The sequence below is a fragment of the Centruroides sculpturatus genome, unplaced genomic scaffold (assembly GCF_000671375.1).
Source record: "Centruroides sculpturatus isolate CEXI.00-Female unplaced genomic scaffold, Cexi_2.0 scaffold377, whole genome shotgun sequence".
Lineage (NCBI taxonomy): Eukaryota > Metazoa > Arthropoda > Arachnida > Scorpiones > Buthidae > Centruroides > Centruroides sculpturatus.
Window position 1 is genome coordinate 133,488 of NW_019384711.1, and position 24,554 is coordinate 158,041.

Here is a 24,554-nt window from a genome sequence, read left to right on the forward strand (position 1 = left end):
AGCAGCGGCGGCCTTATCCATTGCGAGGCTCTGGGCGGCAGATCTTTGCGAGGCCCTTGTCCTTTGTGCAAAGTATGTGAATTGAAATAGTAGGCACTTATTAATATTAATATATACTGTACTATAAATTAAATTTATTTTATTGTTATAACTAATAGCCAAGGATAAAATAAAAAGTTTTAAATATCAACTTTTTTCTACTTGTTTGTTGCGCGAGGCCCCTCCAAGAGCGAGGCCCCGGGCGATTGCCCTGCTCGCCACCCCCTAAGGCCGCCACTGTACAAATTAATGACAAACTTGGAGCTGTATTCCGGTCGTTTCCTCTGAGAAACGAGAGATAAGGAACAGAATACAGCTCCATATCCCTGTATATAAATTGTATGTATCAATAGTTATTACGTAGTTATTAAGACAAATTTTATTAAATTCGCTAATTAAAGTTAAAATATTTATTACAATATATTAACAAACAAGTCAATATCTTAACAGATATAAAACTATTAAATTGACTCTTTTATTTAATGGCAATAATTAGTCTACATCTCTAATCAAATCTAATGTATTAATTAGTCTACAAACCAATTATTATATTATTATTACCAGATATTATGTTAAATATACAAAAGAAAACTTCAACGCAATAGCTATTAGAATGCTGCAGTTAAAACAAAATGAAATACCATCAATTAATTGCTGAAACTGATATCAACAAACTCGCTTTGCTTACTCCCTAATTAGAAATGTTTACCCTTTCTTTTCAATGCTTTTTTGGTCGATTTTAGATAGTCAATCAACTCTAATTCAAAACATTTAAGTCTCTTATTATCAAAAAAGAGTAACTTTTTAGATTGTTTATTTTTTAAGTTTGTATTTGAAACAACAAATATCAAAACATTTAAAAATTTTCCGTATAAGTTTTTATGTACAGAGGAGAATCTTCAGTAATGTATTCAGTTGATTAGTAGAGCAGGAGAAAATGCTCTTAGGTTCATTTATTTACAGTTTTATGATTATTTTATTATAAAATTTATTTTCTTATTTTCTAAATTATTAATATATGTCATGTTCAGAAAGTAGACTAATATTAAAATTTCTCTTATTAAGAATAATTTTAAAATCAATTTTATAATGTTCATATTATCGTATAAAAAATGAATTTTGTTTTACATGAAATTTTAACTTTTTTTCCATATAAAATTATTGTATAGAAGCTGTAATATCTTTTATTTTTACATTGAAAATCAAGGATAACTCCAAATATAAAGCGTTGAAAATTTGCATGTTTTAAGCATCGAACCACGTTAATTGAACTATTTAACGAAAACTTTACCCGAATAAAATTTTAATTGTTTCTTAATGACGATAAAATTAAATAAAACAAAAATATAGAGTCGAAAACTATTTATTAAATAGATCAAGTTCTATTTACAGTAGATAATTAAGTTTTGAAGGAGAAGCAACATTCGAAGTGGCATTTTGAAGATTTTTCCAACTATTCAAGAAGTTCAGAAATCTAAAAAAGAAAAATAACAGTTATATTTTAAGTTTTTCCCGAGATATACAGTATTTTCTTAAATGTTGTAATTCATTTATTACCTTTGGTTTAAACGACAGGGAAAACACCATGTGCGGGATAGTAAGCGTATGGAAAAGCAGCATGATGTGAGTGAACAGCGTAGNCATAAAATTACAAATAGCTTTTATATGATTATTATCTTATAAATTAAACTTAATGAAATCAGATTCTTGTGTAAAAATTAGCACGTGACGATCGGAAACACGTCATAAATTATAGACGACGCGTTTCCTATTTCGTCATGTTACGTTGTCGCTGCAAAGAATGTTAATTTCGAGGGTTTTTCACATGACCTTTAGAACCTGTTACATGTCGTAGAAACTGATTTAATGCCGATTAATCTTTTATAAATCCGTTTAAATCGACCGTTACTCAGTTGTAATTACTCTGTAAACAAATTAAGGTTTTAGTAGAGGGCATAGATCTTGCGGTGTCCCAAATAGAAATAATTTTATATTAAATTTCATTTTTTAAGTATTCATTGAAACATTTACGGGATCCCAAAATTTAATCTTTTATGTAAAAAATTAATTAATTAAAAAATGAATAAAAATGCAAAACAGAATATAAATCTGTTTTTGTTTTATTGATTTTATTCATATATTTTATGGCTTTCGGAGATTTACTTCCTACATTTACAAATTCAGCGGCGGCCTTATCCATTGCGAGGCTCTGGGCGGCAGAACTTTGCGAGGCTTTTGTCCTTTGTGCAAAGTATGTGAATTGAAATAGTAGGCACTTATTAATATTAATATATACTGTACTATAAATTAAATTTATTTTATTGTTATAACTAATAGCCAAGGATAAAATAAAAAGTTTTAAATATCAACTTTTTTCTACTTGGTTGTTGCGCGAGGCCCCTCCAAGAGCGAGGCCCCGGGCGATTGCCCTGCTCGCCACCCCCTANGGGGGCGAAAAACAATTTTCTGGGCGATATAGTAAAACATTATATTAAGAATAATTAGATATTTTATTCGTTATATCGTACAATAATTAAACAAATAACATTATACTAGTCACTAGTATATTCAATGCAGTACGAATTTGGCGTTAGCCTTGGCCCTGGGCATCGGAATTTTGAAGTGAAGGGGGCGATACTACGTTGAAAGGGGCAACGATTCGTTAGAGGTTGAGAAACACTGATCTAAACGAAGAGTTTCTAAGCGAGTATATATTAAAATGACAAAAAGTTAAGCTGGAAATTTTAAACGAGTTTCATTTAAGGTTATAACTTATTTCATATAAAATAAATAAAAGGTTATATAGTTTAAATACATTCATCTTGAAATATTTTATTGTAACGTCGGGTGTAATTTCAAGAAATGCAATTGTTTTATACAATTTAGAAATATACAGATGATAAATTTAAAATCTTTTATCATATTTTCCTATAAACCCTTAAAATTTTTATATAAGCAAACTATTATTATTTTATTTATGATTTTAATTGTTTTTATTAAAATTAATTACATTAGAATATTGTAAAAATATCTAAATTATTTTCTGTTTCATATTTTTATTGCTTTATTCATAATGAAATTTTAAAACTCTAAAATTTTTACGTACTAATTATAAATAAAAGTTACATATTAAGTTACATTAATTGAGCAAAATGTTATTTTTATAAGTATTATAATTAACATATGACCTTGTAAAAATTTATAAAATATTAATTAAAATATTTAAAGATATTTATTATATCTTTATTATAAAGTCCTCTTTTCAACATTGCAAAGCGTAAGCAGTGAATAACCTATACTATATAATAATCCTTGAACTTTGCTTAATCTGCAAACTTGACCTTTAATTCATTCAAGGCCAAATTTAAAATTTAATTTATATCATAATTATGTATGAAGATGAGAATATGAAACAAGAAATTAATCTTTCAAACTTTATATAGTAAATTATTAAATGAGTTTGAAACTAACAAGAAATAAATGCATTGTAAACATAAATTAACGTTTTAAGATTCTCGAAGTGGCATTTTGAAGATTTTTCCAACTATTCAAGAAGTTCAGAAATCTAAAAAAGAAAAATAACAGTTATATTTTAAGTTTTTCCCGAGATATACAGTATTTTCTTAAATGTTGTAATTCATTTATTACCTTTGGTTTAAACGACAGGGAAAACACCATGTGCGGGATAGTAAGCGTATGGAAAAGCAGCATGATGTGAGTGAACAGCGTAGCGGTAGACGGGATTATGGACTTTTCCTGTTGCAGAACTGGAAAGTTGTCCCGTTGTAAAGTCGTGATAATTTCCGAAAACATCCTTAACACCTCCGATTGCAGAAGCAATAGCCAATACGGCGGCAAAGAATACGAAAATGCACTAAAATAATACATAAAGTTAACTTAGGATTTAAAAAAAAAAAGGCGGTTAAGAAAGAAGAAGAGAAATCTTTACTTACCAACTTGTTCATTTTGATAGGGAATGCTTCGTGGTTGTTCCAGTCAGCTGTTGATGATTCTTCAGTTCTTCCTTACTTATATACATCCTGGAGCAGGGCGTGTTTGGAGTGATGACCTTCTGTAATTGGTACTTCAGCAGTTCAAAAAAGATCAAGGTCGGCCGAACAGATCAACGTCATACCGGTCTTTCCAACCATTGACCTATATAACCACGATCATTTGTGAAGAGAAAGTAATATCTAGTGTCGTCAAACTCTAAAACAGGAATTAGCACTTTTATATATATTAATATGCCTTCAAAAAATTTTAAGAACAATAAATGTTTTATGTTACATTGTAAATTAATAGGTAATAAATTATAACAATAACAATATAGGGCTAAATTTTTAATACATAAAATTTGAAAGTAATATCATTTCTGTTTTATCTTGTTCAAGCGTGAATAGAATTAGATATGAGTTTTTAAATTCGATGACGTGTTTGATATATTAAAGTTAAAAACAAAATATTTGCGATTCAATTTGCAAAATAGAATTTAAAAATTAATAATATTATAACAGAATTATAAACAAATTAATAGAAGTGTTAACTTAGTAAATTATACAAAATTTATTTCAAAAAGCTGTTTAAAGTATTTTTTTAATTATATAGTTGTAGAAATAATATAAAGTTAACATATGAATATTATGTTAAAAAAATTAATGTATTGTTGAAAATAATAGAAATAATTTTTAATTTTATTTTTAACGATTTTATAATTATATAAACGTATATAATATATGGTAAAATTTACGAATATCTTTACCAATGGTCGTGTATTTTGTTAAGTTATTATCTAAACCAGTGTTTCTCAACGGAAGCGATATCGCCCCCATGTAGGCGTTTTTCCATGTTGAGGGGCGATTAGTAACAATTTATATTTTGGGAGGCGAAAAACAATTTTCTGGGCGATATAGTAAAACATTATATTAAGAATAATTAGATATTTTATTCGTTATATCGTACAATAATTAAACAAATAACATTATACTAGTCACTAGTCTATTCAATGCAGTACGAATTTGGCGTTAGCCTTGGCCCTCGGCATCGGAATTTTGAAGTGAAGGGGGCGATACTACGTTGAAAGGGGCAACGATTCGTTAGAGGTTGAGAAACACTGATCTAAACGAAGAGTTTCTAAGCGAGTATATATTAAAATGACAAAAAGTTAAGCTGGAAATTTTAAACGAGTTTCATTTAAGGTTATAACTTATTTCATATAAAATAAATAAAAGGTTATATAGTTTAAATACATTCATCTTGAAATATTTTATTGTAACGTCGGGTGTAATTTCAAGAAATGCAATTGTTTTATACAATTTAGAAATATACAGATGATAAATTTAAAATCTTTTATCATATTTTCCTATAAACCCTTAAAATTTTTATATAAGCAAACTATTATTATTTTATTTATGATTTTAATTGTTTTTATTAAAATTAATTACATTAGAATATTGTAAAAATATCTAAATTATTTTCTGTTTCATATTTTTATTGCTTTATTCATAATGAAATTTTAAAACTCTAAAATTTTTACGTACTAATTATAAATAAAAGTTACATATTAAGTTACATTAATTGAGCAAAATGTTATTTTTATAAGTATTATAATTAACATATGACCTTGTAAAAATTTATAAAATATTAATTAAAATATTTAAAGATATTTATTATATCTTTATTATAAAGTCCTCTTTTCAACATTGCAAAGCGTAAGCAGTGAATAACCTATACTATATAATAATCCTTGAACTTTGCTTAATCTGCAAACTTGACCTTTAATTCATTCAAGGCCAAATTTAAAATTTAATTTATATCATAATTATGTATGAAGATGAGAATATGAAACAAGAAATTAATCTTTCAAACTTTATATAGTAAATTATTAAATGAGTTTGAAACTAACAAGAAATAAATGCATTGTAAACATAAATTAACGTTTTAAGATTCATTAACAGGTTTAAAAGTGAATTTTAACTGAAGAAAAACTTATTTACATATTTATTAATTTTGTTTCAAAGAAAAGAGGCTTATTTAGAATTATATTCTATTCCAGAATTTCTATTTTTTTTTTCTCTGTTTACTTTTATTAAAATTTCAAGTTTAAGTCGAGGAAGCACCACTCATATTTGTCATATAAATATCGAACATAGAATTAGTTTTATATACTTGTATGTTATATTAAAAAATAATTATTACTAGCTAAATCCTGAAAATAACATGTGAAAAGTCAATAAAATAAAACAAATTATAAGGCAATACTTCGAATCTTTAATTACTATTTTATTTGCTTGTCTTTCTTTAACATAGTCTGATGCTAGGAATACGATTAATGACCTGAATCACGTTCTACTAGTTGAGAAATATCATTCTAGATTAATTATGAGAGAAAAGTAGGTGGAAAATTTATCTAAAAATTTCGAAAATATCTAAGTATCGTATTGAGTAACGAAACAATATACATTACAATTTGGTTTTTGTAAGTTCTTTAAATTACATTAAGTTTATTATGCCAGAAAAAGTCTGGAAAAAGGATTTAAAACCTATCTAAATCTAAAATAAATAAAAAATTGTATAAATTGACAGCAATCGGAAACTCTATTGACACGTATAGCGCGCGATCAGCTTCCAACCGACAATCGGCCCATAGATTTTACATGGCAAACTTTGACCTCGAATATCTCGGTTCGTAGATCGAATTTCAAAATTCCGGATTCATCACGAAATCGGCCTTGTCGAGTTGTAAGCTACGTATTTGCAAAAAATCAGGTTTAGTTGTGCGTTAAACTTCGATGGCAGACAAAACACTTTCTGACTTATATACAGTTTCGCTTAATGAATACTAATAAATTTGTTATTCGGCAGAGAGGAAGTACAGAGAATATTTATTTTTGAAAGAATATCCACATATAGTTCTAATTCTAAAATCCTTTCATCTATTTATCGATATTTCTTCAAATTTCTCTGCAATTTCTATCGATATTTTGATTAGAGTGCATTTGATTTTTCTGATACTCAGTTCGGAGTGTAAATAGTCTGGAGGAAAATTTAACCACTATAGATTAAATTCTTGCACTCAATAATTAAATTCAGAATAAAAAAATCAAAAATAAAATATTTCTTCCTAAATATAAATACTAGAATGTTGCCACTTCTACATCAAATTCAAAATTGATTACATTATAAGAACTCGTTTCATTAATTACCATTTATTTAAAATCGTTGAAAGACAACTTTGATATTTCAGGATATAAAAATTTATTTAAAGAGCCTCCAAAGAAAAGTAAAAACGTTATTTACAAAGACAAACAGTAAAAACAATAAGTTTTATATGAATTTCTTATAAATCTATTACACAAATTACTGCTAAAATATTATTAAATAAGAAAACGAAATTATAAAAATAATTTTTTATAATTTACTGTACATGAAAATTTAAATACTGTATTACTTTAATAATGTCTTATTTTAAAAGCTTATAGATATTATTTTTTTTTAGTAAATGTTTCAGTATAAATAAAGTACGTATAATTAAAACATTTTTTGTAAATTTCCCCAAAATAAAATATTAATTGATACAAAATAATACAAAAATTATTGATGAAGTTTGTTAAATCGTCAACAAAATTATAAGAAATTGCTTGATAACATGAATTCTACTGAAACAATTATTTAAATTAACGCATTGCTTTACATATTATATATATATATATATATATATTAATATATACATTAAAAATTAATTTAATAATGAAAAACTAGCTATATTAGCAAAATTAATATTTTGTACATATTTTACTTTTAACTAATTGCATGTTTTCTGTGGGTTACGAAGTTTGATTACGATATCTTTGTAACAACTGTGACGTAGACAGTATACCTTTTGACGTCACTACTAACGTGCAGATTCTTTTAATTCTCTTATGTAAGCTGCTAATTACTTAACACTTCTCTAAGATTAATTAGTATTTAAATATGTTTACGGTAAAAAGTAATAAGCATATAATATATAATTAATGATATTTAGTAGATAACTATTTTTCTCATTAAGATTTTAAAATTTTGTAAAAACGTCATTCATCAATACCTTTTCAGATGTTCATATGATATTAATTTGGACATTAAAATGAACAGAAATATGTATCTGGACATATAAAGTTAACAAAACTTCTATAAAGCGATATTACTAATATTAAAATTTTCAAGTGTGTTAAATTAAGAGATTAAGAATCATCTTAATGGAAAAAAGCATTAAAATTTTTCTCATGTAGCTAATTATTACAACCAATTTTTAATAATAACGTAATTACTATTTTAAAGTTTATTCATATACTATACATATATATGTATAGTTACAATACAACTATTTAATATATAAATAATATATTATTAAAAGTAATAATAAGCTTATTATAAGAAAATATATACATGATATACTGTACAATAAGTCGATGTGATAAGGAAGAAAATTTTATCACCATTAATTCCTATTGTAGCAATAATATAATTAATAATTTTATTTAGTCATTATTGTTTGTCAGTTTAATATATATTTTTATTTTCCAAAAAGATCTTAATAGGTTTTTTCATTTTTAAATATTTATACGCAAATATTTTATGGTTACATTTATCATATTTTCCAAACTTTTATCTTCAAAAATCTCTTACAAGTAGATTCGATATGATCATTTGTATACTGAACTTGAAGAAGAATGCCTCTGACCCGATCCATTTTTTCACATATTAAAATATTTAAAATAGTGATCTAAAAATAACTTTTTCTTCTAGGAACATCATTCTTCATCTTTTTCAAGGCTAATGTATCGATGGGTTCATCAACACAACCTTGATTTTTATTCCAAGGACACTTCCTAATAAGCCATTGACTTGGAATGATATATAGGAACTACCCCTCCTGGGTCTTTAATTTAATTTTTTTTGTTTAAGGTCAAGACTACACCAGGTAGAGAAAGTGAACTTCTTCAAGGATATCCACCTTCAGTTATCCCTTAGTCATCCTTGCTATTTTAATAGCAACAATGTATTATACTCAAAAAATACTTCTATTTTTAGAAACTTTGTTTCAATAAACCTTCTTCAAACATTCTTATATTATGTTCAATTAATGACAAATTTATTCATTTACACTAAAGTTATGGAAGGCAAATATGCAACAATATAATTAATATCAATAAGAAATACTCTATACAAAAGTTGTTGCTAAATAATAATAATAAAAAAATTTTAGAGTACAATATTCGAGCTAAATTAACGATTTTCAATGAATAATTTTCGTAGTAAAAGAATACTAGGAATTAAAAAAATAGTTTTGACTTCTGTTGTAGTCGTAATATCCAAATTACAATCATAGTCTGAATGAAATGAAATTATCCCAGACCAACACACTCTTATCTGAAAGCCAAAAAATGTGAGTAAAATCAAGTAAAAAATTGATAAATCTGATGGTAAAGATACTTTAATTTACTGTATATCACTTTCTTAACATAATTTTTATAAAATAAAACTAAATTTTGGAGCTTCTTTGTATCTGAGATCAATGCCAAATGGCTCTGCTGGTCTTCTCTCTGGCTCGAATATAGCTATTATTCATTTTTTAATCCAACATCCATTACTAATGTAGTTAAATAAATTAATTTTTAATTCGTTTTATAATTATTCTTCTAATTCCAGATCTGTTAATTTTATTCATAAATTTTTAAAATGTTTTCTTCTTTTAATACTTTTTTGCTCACAAATGATGTCAATATAAATTATTCTAAATTTATTTACTTGTAAGTTATATATATTCAAAAAAAATAATACAAATTTCTTAAGAAAATATAAATTATATTTAAAAAAGAATAATTAGAAGAAGGAACATTTTGGTACAATCAGGTTTATTTTGCCATATTGATAACTATGATACGTGCAATGCAACACGATGCTGCATTGCACTTATCATAGTTACTACATAGTATTACTGTAGTTCAATTTTTGAAATTAAATACCATTCATAACATCGTCTTCATTTTTCAAATTTTGCTCAATGTACAGTATTTCTATATTTTTATTGCGTATATCATTTAATACGGTTGATTGAGTTTTTTATACGTTCAATTGGCGATGTCGCCAATAATCTCGGTCTTATCTTTTTCTTTAGATTAGATTTTTCTAGAATGATTAGTTTTTGAGTTGACTTCTAAACTGAAAAAACTAATTTTTTAACCTCGCAGTACATTATATATGCATTAACAGTAATTATTTTGTAAATTGACAAGAACAGTCGATGCTATCATTTTGAACGAAGCCATTTTTACAGATTTCTATATAAAAAAAAAAGAAAAAAACATGTCTTAATTGGACTGTTAAGTCCGCAAAAATTGACATTAGCTTCTGCAGTAAATAAGTCAGCTGAAAGAATATTTAACATTCTGACATTTGACTTATAAACTTACAAGTTAAATCAGAAAAACACCAATCAAAATAAAAATATCTTTATTTATGAAGAAAAGTTCCAACTAAAGTGTGAAGCGGGCAGCCATTTACATACTACCGAAATAAACTAAAACGGCAAAACTGTATTTGGGACAAGACTATGTCTCGGAGACTCACTACTAAGCGGAATCACTTTGACGCTCAAGGCGGGTCTCGTTCTCATTCTCCAATCTTCTTTGGTATCGTTGCTTTTGGGCGCGATCGTTCAAACATCGTGGACGACCTCGTGGTCGACCACGAGGTCGTCCACGATGCATTTTCGATGAAATTAACCTATCCAATTTCGAAATTTTTCTCCGTTACGTGTCGGACCGGGTTGAATTTTTGTCGATGCGTAACGAAAATTTCCCGTTTTTTAAAAATAATCGTGGCTATTGTATCGTCCGAAATTATTTTTTTATTTTGCACAAACAATATACAGTTTAACCCGATTATAATGTCATCGGATGTAACGACAACCCTAATATAACGTCAAATTTTTATCGGTCCCACGATTTTACTATACTAAATAATGTTAAAAAACCTACTTGTAACGACATCCTGTTTTAATGCCATATTTGAAGCATTCCCAAATTTACAAAATTAGATTACAAATTTTATTTAACATAGAAGAAACTACGTGTTCGGTCCGAAGGTCAGAGTTCACTTCTTAGAATGACTGTGGGTGGTACTCTCCTCCACCTGACTTCGGTGGGGTGAGGTGCCTGTTTGTAGAAGAGGGTCGCTATTTTGTATTTTATTTTGACTCGGTTCTCGGTCCCCTGACTACCTACGAGTCTGGATTTTTTATGCGCAAATGATTTGGGCACCTAATACTCTGCGCCAAATATCAACTCTCGACATGTACTGTACTCCTTCATACCTCTAAGCTGGTAACATAAACCGGCAGTACGATTTTATAAACAAGATATAGTCTTATTAAAAAATTTAAATATATATTTTTCTGTTATTATATTTAGAAAAAAATTAATTCAGACTAAAAAAATTACAACAAACAGAAATGCGAAAACATTCAGCTCTTTCGTTTTATGCCATGTGCTAAAAGTCGTTAGATGTTACACGAAATTCCGAGTTTCATTAGACAGATGCTGAAATATACACCCGTTTCAACACCTGCAGAAACAGAATTAGATTGAAAAACGAACAATAAAAAATATCTTTAAATATTTGAAAAACGAACAATAAAAAATAACTTTAAATATACAGCCTATTTAATTTAACTAATTAATTAATTTTAGCGTTTTTTTATATTCTTCTTAAACTATACAGACTTCGATTTCTTAATTTATAAACATAATTATGTTACGTTCTCTAAATATAAAATGTATACTACTAATTTTTTCTATTCTGTTTAACAATATAAATAAATTTTCAAATAGCGATATTGATTATCATTAAATATACCTTTAAAAATTTTGACAGAAATTATGTTTTTTGTTAAATGGGAAATATGCAAATTTATAATTATAAAAAGTAATAAATTCAAAAGTTGCCCAGGAGGCTTGAAATACAAAAAAATAGAGTTGAAAGTTTGACGACCTTATAAACCGCCTTTTGTTACCGTGGAAGAGTCATACAAAGAATCCACTCACTTCCAACATCTAGGCCAGTTAATAGAAAGTCAGGTGAGTAACTCGTCGACCTTGCACCTCCACGGAGTTCAAATTCTCCAATTACTAAACGTCACGACATAGTCCACGCCCTAATTCAAAGTCGACCCTGAAAATTTTGTATAAATATCCCATCGAGTTCCATCCGACCATCAGCTGATTGGAAACCGTCCGAGAAGCAAATCGTCCAACATGAACAAGTTGGTGAGTATATATTTTTCATTCTACAATCCTCGTCTCCATTCTTCCTCTCCTAATCATTTTTCTTTCCTCTATTTTAGTACATTGTCGCCTTTGTTGCCGCTTTCGTGGCCGTAGCTGCCGCAGTCGGAGGAGTAAAGGATTTAGTTGGAAACTACTACGATTTTACAACTGGACAATTGGCTAGTTCTACAACCGGCAGAGTCTACAACCCTCTCTACGCTTACGAAACTCATCTTCCATACGCACCATATTCTTATTATCCATCTTATACTTATTACACTCCCTCTACTTACTACCCTCCCTCTCCATATTATCCATATTACCGTAGGGCTTACTACTTTAAATAGGTAAGAAATTTACATTTCTCTTCAATTAAAACAGTTTTTTTTTATTGTTGCTAATATCGAAATTGTTCTTTGCAGATGAAAATGATGCCAAGATGTGTAGAATGCTCCTGAATTCGCCTTCAGTCTTCGCAGATTCTTCTGTCGAGTCTTTAATTTACGTTCGCTGTAAATAAATTATCACGTTTTCAATAAAAACTTTTTGTTCATCAAATATTTTGTGTTGTTTCCACGTTAGTATTTACGATTTTCCGCTTATATTAATAAAAATTTAAATCGTGGTCATTTAATATTTCAGAAAAATTGATTAAAGCATATCTTAAAAGCTGAAAACTTATAGAAAATAATATTTATTATAATTTAAATATTTTATCATTCCAAATATTTAAGGATTAACAGATACAAAAAGAAGGAAAAAAATTCGCCGAATTGAAAATACAGTATATAAAATTATTCCAATATTATATATAAAATTGCGACTTTTTTATTTCATTAAAATTTAGTATAAAAATAGTCAAGTTATATAAAAATTTATTTAATTTAGTAATTTTTATTTTCTATCAACGCCTTGACATACTACAAACTTGCATTCACTGCTGTACTGCAGAGAAAACAACTGCAAACGTCTAATGAATATATCACAATATTTGAAACAATGTTTAATAAATTTTTGTTAATATTCAGTTAAAACTATATTATAAAATAATTTAATACGAATTTTTATACTGATATAAAAACTTATTTTACAATTAATCGACACTATTACTTTTTTAATTTCAACTCTTTCTGTTCTGCGGGTACAAAGATAATTTTTTCATAGGTTGGGTCAGACCTTGATTGTAAGTAGCCCGGTGGTAAAAGGAGGGATCAGACATATCAGAGTTAAGCAATCTCTGAAACATTCTGAGCCGGGATTAAAAACACGCCATCACAGTCGATTTAAAGTTGTGTTCTTGCAGCGCAACATACCGGTACAAAAGACCCTTTTACCAACACCAAATAATAATAAGCAATATGTATAAATTGTTTTTGAGACTAGAACGAGGTGCCTCGTAACGTAAGACTCTAAGCTTTAGATTTAGTTTCCAGGCAAATTTCTTTCTTTACTCGCCATTACCTGACGTTGTTAAAATAATTAACAAATATAATAAAAAAAAGTGCAATATATTCTAGTATAATGCAACTTTATCTTAAACATATAATAATAAATATTAAAAAATAAAGCAATTCATTATTCCTTATAAAATATATTGATGTATCCATCATCTTAACAGTTTATAAATCCACAACCTTAAACGTTTTAAAACCTGAAAAACGTTCAAATTTTTGTTTGTTTGATATAGAATTTTTAACACTATAATTTCTTTCACAAGTACAGTACAATAATAATAATAATAATATATAAATAAAGTGAGAATTTTAAATATATAGAGCACTAAATATGAAAATTTATATATTAAAACAAGTAGTTTTAAATCATATTGTATCGAACATTGTTGAAATAAAGTTAAATTTTTTCTAAGTAATATAAAATAGTAAAAAGATTAGATTTATTTTAGGCCTGTGACGTCGGCGTTACCAGCGACGTCAGCGTTACCAGTNTTTTCGATGAAATTAACCTATCCAATTTCGAAATTTTTCTCCGTTACGTGTCGGACCGGGTTGAATTTTTGTCGATGCGTAACGAAAATTTCTCGTTTTTGAAAAATAATCGTGGCTATTGTATCGTCCGAAATTATTTTTTATTTTGCACAAACAATATACAGTTTAACCCGATTTTAATGTAATCGGATGTAACGACAACCCTAATATAACGTCAAATTTTTATCGGTCCCACGATTTTACTATACTAGATAATGTTAAAAAACCTACTTGTAACGACATCCTGTTTTAATGTCATATTTGAAGCACTCCCAAATTTACAAAATTAGATTACAAATTTTATTTAACATAGAAGAAACTACGTGTTCGGTCCGAAGGTCAGAGTTCACTTCTTAGAATGACTGTGGGTGGTACTCTCCTCCACCTGACTTCGGTGGGGTGAGGTGCCTGTTTGTAGAAGAGGGTCGCTATTTTGTATTTTATTTTGACTCGGTTCTCGGTCCCCTGACTACCTACGAGTCTGGATTTTTTATGCGCAAATGATTTGGGCACCTAATACTCTGCGCCAAATATCAACTCTCGACATGTACTGTACTCCTTCATACCTCTAAGCTGGTAACATAAACCGGCAGTACGATTTTATAAACAAGATATAGTCTTATTAAAAAATTTAAATATATATTTTTCTGTTATTATATTTAGAAAAAAATTAATTCNAAAATGAAATTGCAAGTACTTTAAAAATTATCTTTACCTTCGTTAAAATGGACGAAATACAACAATGTATTTGAATACTTGCAAAAATTCCCCAATAATCAATAAATGTTTTATAATTGCATTGCAATCACACAAGCAAACCGCAGACTTGTAAAATGTTTATTTTCAGGGTATAGAAATATGTTCTAAGCAATATGCATTTAGGGATTTTTTTATTCTCTTATTTCCCTTTAAAATTACATTTAAACGTTCTCAAAGAACGGATGACAATTTTTGTTATGGTTTTCGTCTGTAAAACTTTTCTTTATAATATTAGTACATTAGAATGTATAAAGATTGATTCAAGAATGAAATAATACATTTGATGCTAAAGAATTAAAATAAATAGTCATTTACTTAATCTGAAAATTTTATTAAATTTAAATTCATTTTGTAATTCTTTAAATACACCTAACACCATTATACAATTATTAAAAATTTTGAGAAAAATCCACTTTTTATTACTAGTTAAAAATAAATTATACAGGGTGTATACAAAGTCTGGGTACATAAGGATTAACACATACTTTTAAAACAAAATAATTTTATTTGATTCTAATATTAATAAATAACATTTTCAATATGATTTCTATCATTTTCAATACAAAATTCAAAATTCAGGTGAACTCGATTAAATACGTCTGTATTGCTGTCGATTTCACCACACTGACTGCTAATGGTGTACACAAATTATGGCACATCAAATTATGTATTAAAAATGTTATTTATTAATTAATGTTAGAATCAAATAAAATTATTTTGTTTTAAAAGTATGTGTTAATCCTTATGTACCCAATCTTTGTGGACACCCTGTATATTTTAGCTCAGAAATTTTATATTAGAATGCTACATTTTGTCTAAGCATCATATTCTTCTTGAAATTTAATAAATTTCACAATTAATTTACAAGGGCATCAAACTTAGAAAAAGAGAGTTGAAAGTTTGGCGACCTTGCAAGGTCCTTAAACTTTCATTTGTTTTTTATAAGTTAAATTCTTTGTTAACTGTAGAAGAGTGGTACAAAGAATCCACTCACTTCCAACATCTAGGCCAGTTAATAGAAAGTCAGGTGAGTAACTCGTCGACCTTGCACCTCCACGGAGTTCAAACTCTCCAATTACTAAACGTCACGACATAGTCCACGCCCTAATTCAAAGTCGACCCTGAAAATTTTGTATAAATATCCCATCGAGTTCCATCCGACCATCAGCTGATTGGAAACCGTCCGAGAAGCAAATCGTCCAACATGAACAAGTTGGTGAGTATATATTTTTCATTCTACAATCCTCGTCTCCATTCTTCCTCTCCTAATCATTTTTCTTTCCTCTATTTTAGTACATTGTCGCCTTTGTTGCCGCTTTCGTGGCCGTAGCTGCCGCAGTCGGAGGAGTAAAGGATTTAGTTGGAAACTACTACGATTTTACAACTGGACAATTGGCTAGTTCTACAACCGGCAGAGTCTACAACCCTCTCTACGCTTACGAAACTCATCTTCCATACGCACCATATTCTTATTATCCATCTTATACTTATTACACTCCCTCTACTTACTACCCTCCCTCTCCATATTATCCATATTACCGTAGGGCTTACTACTTTAAATAGGTAAGAAATTTACATTTCTCTTCAATTAAAACAGTTTTTTTTTATTGTTGCTAATATCGAAATTGTTCTTTGCAGATGAAAATGATGCCAAGATGTGTAGAATGCTCCTGAATTCGCCTTCAGTCTTCGCAGATTCTTCTGTCGAGTCTTTAATTTACGTTCGCTGTAAATAAATTATCACGTTTTCAATAAAAACTTTTTGTTCATCAAATATTTTGTGTTGTTTCCACGTTAGTATTTACGATTTTCCGCTTATATTAATAAAAATTTAAATCGTGGTCATTTAATATTTCAGAAAAATTGATTAAAGCATATCTTAAAAGCTGAAAACTTATAGAAAATAATATTTATTATAATTTAAATATTTTATCATTCCAAATATTTATAGATTNCATCTTATACTTATTACACTCCCTCTACTTACTACCCTCCCTCTCCATATTATCCATATTACCGTAGGGCTTACTACTTTAAATAGGTAAGAAATTTACGTGTCTCTTCAATTAAAACAGTTTTTTTTATTGTTGCTAATATCTAAATTGCTCTTTGCAGATGAAAATGATGCCGAGATGTGTAGAATGCTCCTGAATTCGCCTTCAGTCTTCGTTGATTCTTCTGTCGAGTCTTTAATTTACGTTCGCTGTAAATAAATTTTTGTTTTTAATAAAGTCTTTCATCATCAAATATTTTGTCGTCACTTCATTTTTCAAGTTTTAACAGTCATTAGCAAGTCCTTTTCGCTTTTGTAAAATAATAAAAGGGATTAAGTAATTTATTTAAGTCTCACAACAATTGCGGAAACTTGAAAATTTCGGAATTTACGCATAAAAAAGAAATAAGTGGGAATAGAAAAGTAAAACGATAGAAAGGAAACCAAGTCGCAAATTCGGAATATATTAAAAACTAAGATGTTAAAAGATAAATTTAAAATTAGTTTTAGTCATTCTTTATATTTTAAATAAATATAAGAAAGAAAAACTTTTTTATATAAATTTATTGAAGTAAATATTTAGTTAAAAAATTTTCCCACGGCATCAACCCCTAACGTGCCACAAACCAGCAAAGTTTTGATGTATTGTAAAGTAAAAAAACAAAACTTAGTACCGTATTCATTCGTATAAGACAGTGTTTCTCAACCTCTAACGAATCGATAAAACCGTTACGTAGTATCGCCCCCTTCACTTCAAAATTCCGATGCCCAGGGCCAACGCTAACGCCAAATTCGTACTGCATTGTATAGATTAGTGACTAGTATAATGTTATTTGTTTAATTATTGTACGATATAACGAATAAAATATTTAATTATTCTTAATATAATGTTTTACTATATCGCCCAGTCTTTCGCCCCCCAAAATATAAATTGTTACTAATCGCCCCTCAACATGGAAAAACGCCCACATGGGGGCGATATCGCCCCTGTTGAGAAACACTGCGATAGAAGAAACGACCATAATGAAGAAGAAAAATAAATCTTAATTTCTAAGCATTCTTGAATAAATATTACTCTGTGTGATACGCTCATAGAAGAAATTAATCTCACTTTTCTATTAGGCATATCTTTGCTATCATGAAACTTAATACTTAATTGTCAAAGAATATTTTTTTTTGTCTTTTATTTGTAATCTACAGAGAAAACATTACTGTATTTAATGTATATAAAAAATTCAATAAAAATATTTAGCAATGCCCATTTTTTTCTTTAATAATACTCTCAAAAGCTTATGACTCTGAATCGTATCGACATCGCTATTGGTTTATTATAATTGACGATGGATTAATCGAAGATGGCGCTTAAAATTTACAACAAATACCAGTTTTTCTCAAAAAATGGTATCAGATTATTACGTAATTTTACTATCGTTATTATCTGTACTGAAATTTTAACTGTTTTAAAGAATTCGGATATTTTCGGCTACGCATTTTAATACGGCAGTGACGTCAAAAGTTAACAGAAAACAAGTTCGCCATTCATCTGACGTCATCGCTAGAAGATAGGCGAAACATTTTTTTATTTTATTGAATATTTTTCATAAATTTCGTCACGTCTTAATTAATTATATAATATATTTTCGGAGAATTTATAAAAGATTTATAAATATTGTCATGTCTCACAAGACATGACCAAACGTGACCGAAATTATAATTTTTATACTGCCATCTTTTATTGAATGAGTTTATTAATTCCAACTAATATATTAACATATAAAGCCAATAAATTGCACACAATTTTCTGTTAATTATAATTTAAAGTCTTTTTAATTTTTAATTATTGTTTAAGGCTTCGTTATTATTATTATGGTGTGTGTGGACTGCATGCTACACAGTTAATACCGGTGCTATATGGTATCAAAACTGTTACTGAGATTAAGAATTTCCCGCCTTATGACGTGCTTAGTACGGCTGCTTTTTGTAGTGTGATGTATGCGCTGCTATGGTCTAATGCTTCAAAACTTATATGGTGTATGCGGTATGACACCTGTGCAAAAAAAGGACTATTGGCACATTAAGTACCTTTACCATTCTCCGCAGGCGCTTTATTTCGTGGGTGAAATCGGGCATTCGCTAATTTTTTTCAGTATTTTGTTTGTTGTGGGTGTTTAAAATAGCCATATCTATACCGTATTTAATTTTGTTTTGTCCGACTATTATTTGTCCTATGAGCGTATCACGTAACTTATTCGCACAGTAATTACCATCAACATATTTTAACTCTATAACAGATAATTTATTTTTTAAAAAATAACTAATGTAACGACATTCTAAGCACCACATCATCGAAACTACCTGACAGAAAAACAAATTTTTTTAAAGACAGCTGTTTTAAAAATTGGACAACAGATGGCGAAATGTCAGCATGCGTGATGTTTCGCTATTATTCAAATTTTAATTCTTAAATACACATAGCGACATCTATTACAAAAATATGCAACTACTGTATACCACTTAATGAAAACAAAAACAGCCGATAATTAATAATTATTTTGGTGGTTTTTTTCCCAAGTTAAAAATTCTTTAAAGTTGAATATAGATGAATCATAATTTTTCAAATGATTAAGATACATCCACAACATTCGTTGCGATCACTCATTCGAGACAATTCTGATGACGAAATTCAAAACCTTAGAAAATAACAGGAAATGAAAATTTATAGTTAATAGTTTTTACAAGGAAAAAAAAATAATATCCGATTATTTTCAATTATTTTTAGACTTATATTAACGTCCTATTGATAAATGTCAAATACGTCATAGAGCTTATTTCTATTCAAAAATACGTCACGTTTCTTCGTACCTTTTTTTGATTTGCGGTTAAATTGCTTTAAATTTCCCTATCAATTTAAGTTTCTAGAAATTCCAAATAAGATAAAACCTTTTATTAATCTTTCTCTACAAAGAAACCCGCACTGAACAATTAAGTTACATGTAAATTATAAAAATAAAAGAATTTTGTCCTCCTTTAAAATGACTTAAAATAATGTTCCGATTAATAATTTGAATGAAAATGATATAAAATAATCAGCAATTGTTTTATTTCATCATCATTTTTTCTTTAGGCAAAACTTTTAAAACTTCTAGCTTGATTTTTTTATCTCGATGGCTTTTAGGGAGAAGACTTCTACATCCGTCTCATCGACTTCATCGTAATGCTTCAGAACTTCTTTTCTTCTATTGTTAGAGAATTCGAAACCGGGAATAAACTCCACGTCTTCATGAAGATCAATATCCCTCTTGTTTCGAGTTCTATCTCTCTGATTATTCCTGAATGATCTTCTATTACTTTGGCTGTATTTGGTTTCTTCATATTCATCATCACTACTATCATCATCGTCGTCGTCGTCATCTTTAGGGAATACGATTATTTCGTGACTTGAGTCTGGAAGAAAACCGACTTTTCTGTTTGTATTTCTATCTCCTGCGACGATCTTCCTATCTTCAATTATTCTTGGAGAATCTCGTTGAGGAAATCGATTTGGGGGAAATGTTCTAGCAGTGACTGGATAGGGTCTTGCATGGATTCTAGTAGGATTATTTTGGTTTTTCAGAATTTTTGATTCGTCTTCATTTTTACGAGAAGATCCAATTGCTGATCTATCTTCCTTTCGGATATTATCTTCAAACTGTGTAACGCCATAACTTCTGTTAGTTGATAAAGGTCTCACAGTTGCTCTGTTATTCACATTCGAACCTCCGCTAGGGCGGTAATTGGTAGGATTAGTTCTCGAATTACGTGAAGTAGCATCCTTTCTCCCTTCTTCGCTTTGGATTGGCGGCTTGACGTTACTTCTTTCATTTGATCTATCAAGATCTTTTCTTCCATTTTCAAATCGCGAATCTTTCGTAAAATTCTGATTATCCACTAAAATTTTATCATCATTTCTGTCAGATTTGGGAATATAATCTTCTCTAATTTCTGGATTTATCCTTATATTACTTTCTGTAGGCCTACTTGTTGTCAGCCTGGTTCCTCGGATAGCTGTTGAATCTCTTCCACTTTTTGGAAGTTCATCTCCTCTCTTAGGCTGATAATTTCTGAAAGAATCTTCCCTTATATCGTGACCCTGTACACCACTACTCTGGTCTCTCGACGCAGTTCCTTTCAGACGTGATTGTGAAAAAGTTCCTCTACTCGCATGTATTGGATTATCATTTCTTCTAGTACCCGTACTAGGATATGCATCCTTTCTTATATTTCTACTATCACTTCTATCATTGGGTCTACGTTCTTCGGGAGGCTTTTGAATCATAGTAAGCACGGGACCTCCTCTTTCACTACTTGTTACTTCGATTCTCCTCGCGACATCAATTCTTGAATTTGGGTCTTTTCTTTCATTATCTCGTCTAATATCACTAATTTCTGGTGGCTCCCAACGAATTCTATCTCCTCCTTCTTTGTCGTCTTCATCTCGCCCGATATCTCCTTTCGCGTAATCGGGATTTTTGGGGCTAAACTGTTTACCTTCTTCGAAATCAGATTTATCACAATTGCACTGTTTATTGACTCCAGTCTCTAATGGTGGTTCAGTAGGATATGTTCCAGCCCAACGTCTCTGACTTGCAACAGATGATATCAACAGAATTAAAACCTAAAATTAAACAATGTAATGCTATTAAATAACTTTCGCTATACAATATTCGATAATTCGCTAAAATAAAAAAAATAAATCAATCTGTTAAAAGTACGATTATTATAGGTAGCAACATGTGGTTCAACCAGTTTTCAATTCTAAGAAAAAAAATCTATTTTAAGTCTAATAATTTCCATTTAGTCAATAAATCAGCTCGTTTTACATTATTATTCCATTCTCTAAATTAATATTTATATCAAATTTAAATATAAAACACTATTATAATATTTACTGTAATCTATACTCAAGTAAAAATACTGTATGTAGAATAATTTAGTAATAAAATTAATATTTATGTTAACGTATATAAAACTCAAAAATCACTTTCAAAATTCAGAAATCTTACAAATATTTAAATATATAGGCCTATATATTTTTTAAATCTACGAGTACTAAATAGCCTTTATAACTCAAGGTTATCTTCCTTAAATGTCGTTGTTAAAACTAATATAACGATAGTTCTATCAATGATGATAAAAGAATATATATATGAACTTACCACTGTTAATGCAAACATGATGAAGTTACATTTCTTTGTTAAATTTATCATGATACAAGTTAGAAATTTAATCTGACTGAATATAGTTTTGTTCTACTGAAAAATGGAGACAACATTCAGTCGTCCTTTGCTGCATTGTGTCAAGGACATTAACAAAGTATACAGCAAAAGGTGCACCTGACCTCTTCAGCTCACTGTACTTGCTTACTTGATTACTTGATTTCGATTTCAGGAAAAGTTCGTGATAAAAGATTTCTTAGTAGAATGACATACAACTATATTAATAAAAATTCAAAACAATGTGGATAACATAAATACACACAGTAAATTAACATCCAGATATTATTTAAAATACTGAAATTTTTATTCCTATTGTTAGCACATATCACTGATATTTTTCCTTTATATTTGTATTTAAAGTAACACTAATTAAAAAAAAAATTTAAGCAAAAACCTTGAATGATTCATATTTCTTATACGTTTTGTAATATTTTACATAATTATGTAGTTTTAAAATAGTATCTGAAAAATCCTATATATTAAAATTGTCAAAATGTTTAATATATATAAACTATAGAATAATTACTATAACATACAAAAGCTGTTTGGACTATACATTCTTATTTATTCAAAAGTTTTCATAAAGAAAGCCATTCTCATTAATAATATGTACACAATCAGTTTTCATAATTTTATGAATAGCTGACAAACTTGTATAAAAGGTATTTTTCTATGCTACTGAAAACATGATTTCTTATTATAAATCATAAGATTTTAAATAAGTATTTTAAAATCTTATGATTTATAATAGGAACAACTATTTAAAACATATGAGATACTAGTTGGAGATTTGATTTTATGTATTTTAAAAATTCTATTAACTCTGAAATATTGAAATAATCAAAATATGGTATGAATGTAAATAATAAAAATGTTAAATATTACTACACACAATGCATCATTGCAACATCAGAGCCAGAAACAAAAAGATAATTCATGTAAAGAATTAATTTAAGTAATAAATTATCCTTTGACAATTCCTAGAAGATAGAACCAGGAAGGTCTTTAATGATGTAACACGGATTATTAATTTAAAATTTCTGCAATATTAGAAACTTCAAGATAAATAATTTGCTTAAATTGATAAAATTCTGAAGTGAATATTTATCTTTATATATACTGTACTGTATATAATAATATAATAAAAAGAAAAATGTTGCTTTTATCATCATTTATTAAAATAAAAATAAAATCTTATGTATAAGTATATAAAAATGAATGGCTAATGCTTTAAAGATTATAAATACAAATATATATATATATATATTTTCTGTATTACACCTGATATTTTTAAACAGAGCTTTCAGACTGTTTAAAGACTGTTTAAGAGAAAACAATCTGTTTACTCTCTTTTATGATTTATAAATAATTCTTATAGGATCTGTATCAGGAAATAAATCTTGATCATTTAAATTTTTGATTATTTTTATGTTGATTTATTTATATTCTTAAAGTAAGTTTATTAAGTTTAAAATTTATGTTTTTATAAATGTTCTCAAAATGATCATTTGGATGGATACATGTTCTAGTCTAAAATTTCTGACTTGCAGCAGATATTGTAAACAGAGTCAAATTCAATAAGTCAATCTTATTTAATTCCTGTTTAAAATTTTCAATACAAGAGTTTGATAAAATACCATTGATTTTTGGCAATTCATTCTTCCATTGAATGTAATCCCTTCCCAAACCATTAAACAATTATCTCCATCTAGTCCTACTCTCTAATATTATGGGAGTAATAGGTTCCAATTTTCTTCCTACTATAGCAAATCAAATATTATTTTTAAAAGATAGAATTGTGTGTCATTGGAAATGTTTCACTGATTTTAAATTTCATTATTACATAGATAACTCCATGTTAAATAAGTTCTCTGAATTGATGATGCCCTGCAATGTGTGGATAGGTCACCATAGTAGGTTAGACATAGAAGTCTCTAATAAATTCATTAATAATTTTATGGATTAATAAACTATGTACGCTAAAGATGGCTTTTTAAAATTAATGAAAATGTTTTATTTGCCAAAATTTTTAGCCTTAATGTTAATATTAAGAATATGCAGTTATTAAAAGTGTATATTCTTAAATTCCAATATTTATCTATGACTAACAATTTGGCTACATAACTGTCATTAGCCAACATTAAGTCTTAAAAGAGACCATATCAAAGACTTTTCTGGAATTTATTGAAATTTTGTTAAATATTGTTTATTGATGTTA

The 24,554-nt window shown here is 28.2% G+C and overlaps 1 protein-coding gene and 2 long non-coding RNA genes across 3 annotated transcripts; 2 read left to right on the plus strand and 1 right to left on the minus strand.

The window, feature by feature from the left end:
* Positions 1–12,304: 12,304 nt before the first annotated feature.
* On the plus strand, positions 12,305–12,949 carry LOC111627821. Its single transcript, XR_002757064.1, has 3 exons — positions 12,305–12,344; positions 12,422–12,691; positions 12,767–12,949. It is a non-coding gene; the product is annotated as an uncharacterized LOC111627821 (long non-coding RNA).
* A 3,315-nt stretch (positions 12,950–16,264) lies between these two features.
* Positions 16,265–16,909, plus strand: LOC111627820. The gene is made up of 3 exons (XR_002757063.1): positions 16,265–16,304; positions 16,382–16,651; positions 16,727–16,909. It is a non-coding gene; the product is annotated as an uncharacterized LOC111627820 (long non-coding RNA).
* A 3,101-nt stretch (positions 16,910–20,010) lies between these two features.
* On the minus strand, positions 20,011–22,566 carry LOC111627838. The gene is made up of 2 exons (XM_023371495.1): positions 22,277–22,566; positions 20,011–21,735 (listed from the first exon to the last, which is right to left on the minus strand). Exons 1-2 carry the CDS (start codon positions 22,325–22,327, stop codon positions 20,224–20,226), a joined length of 1,563 nt encoding a protein of 520 aa, XP_023227263.1. The 5' UTR covers positions 22,328–22,566; the 3' UTR covers positions 20,011–20,223.
* Positions 22,567–24,554: the final 1,988 nt, after the last annotated feature.

What these genes read in the sequence shown, in the direction of transcription:
- LOC111627838 (XM_023371495.1), bottom strand. Translation starts at nt 22,327, where the DNA reads ATGATAAATTTAACAAAGAAATGTAACTTCATCATGTTTGCATTAACA. An exon ending in TCATGTTTGCATTAACAGTG is followed by an intron (nt 21,736 to 22,276) that starts GTAAGTTCATAT and finishes GTTTAATTTTAG; the next exon opens with GTTTTAATTCTGTTGATATC.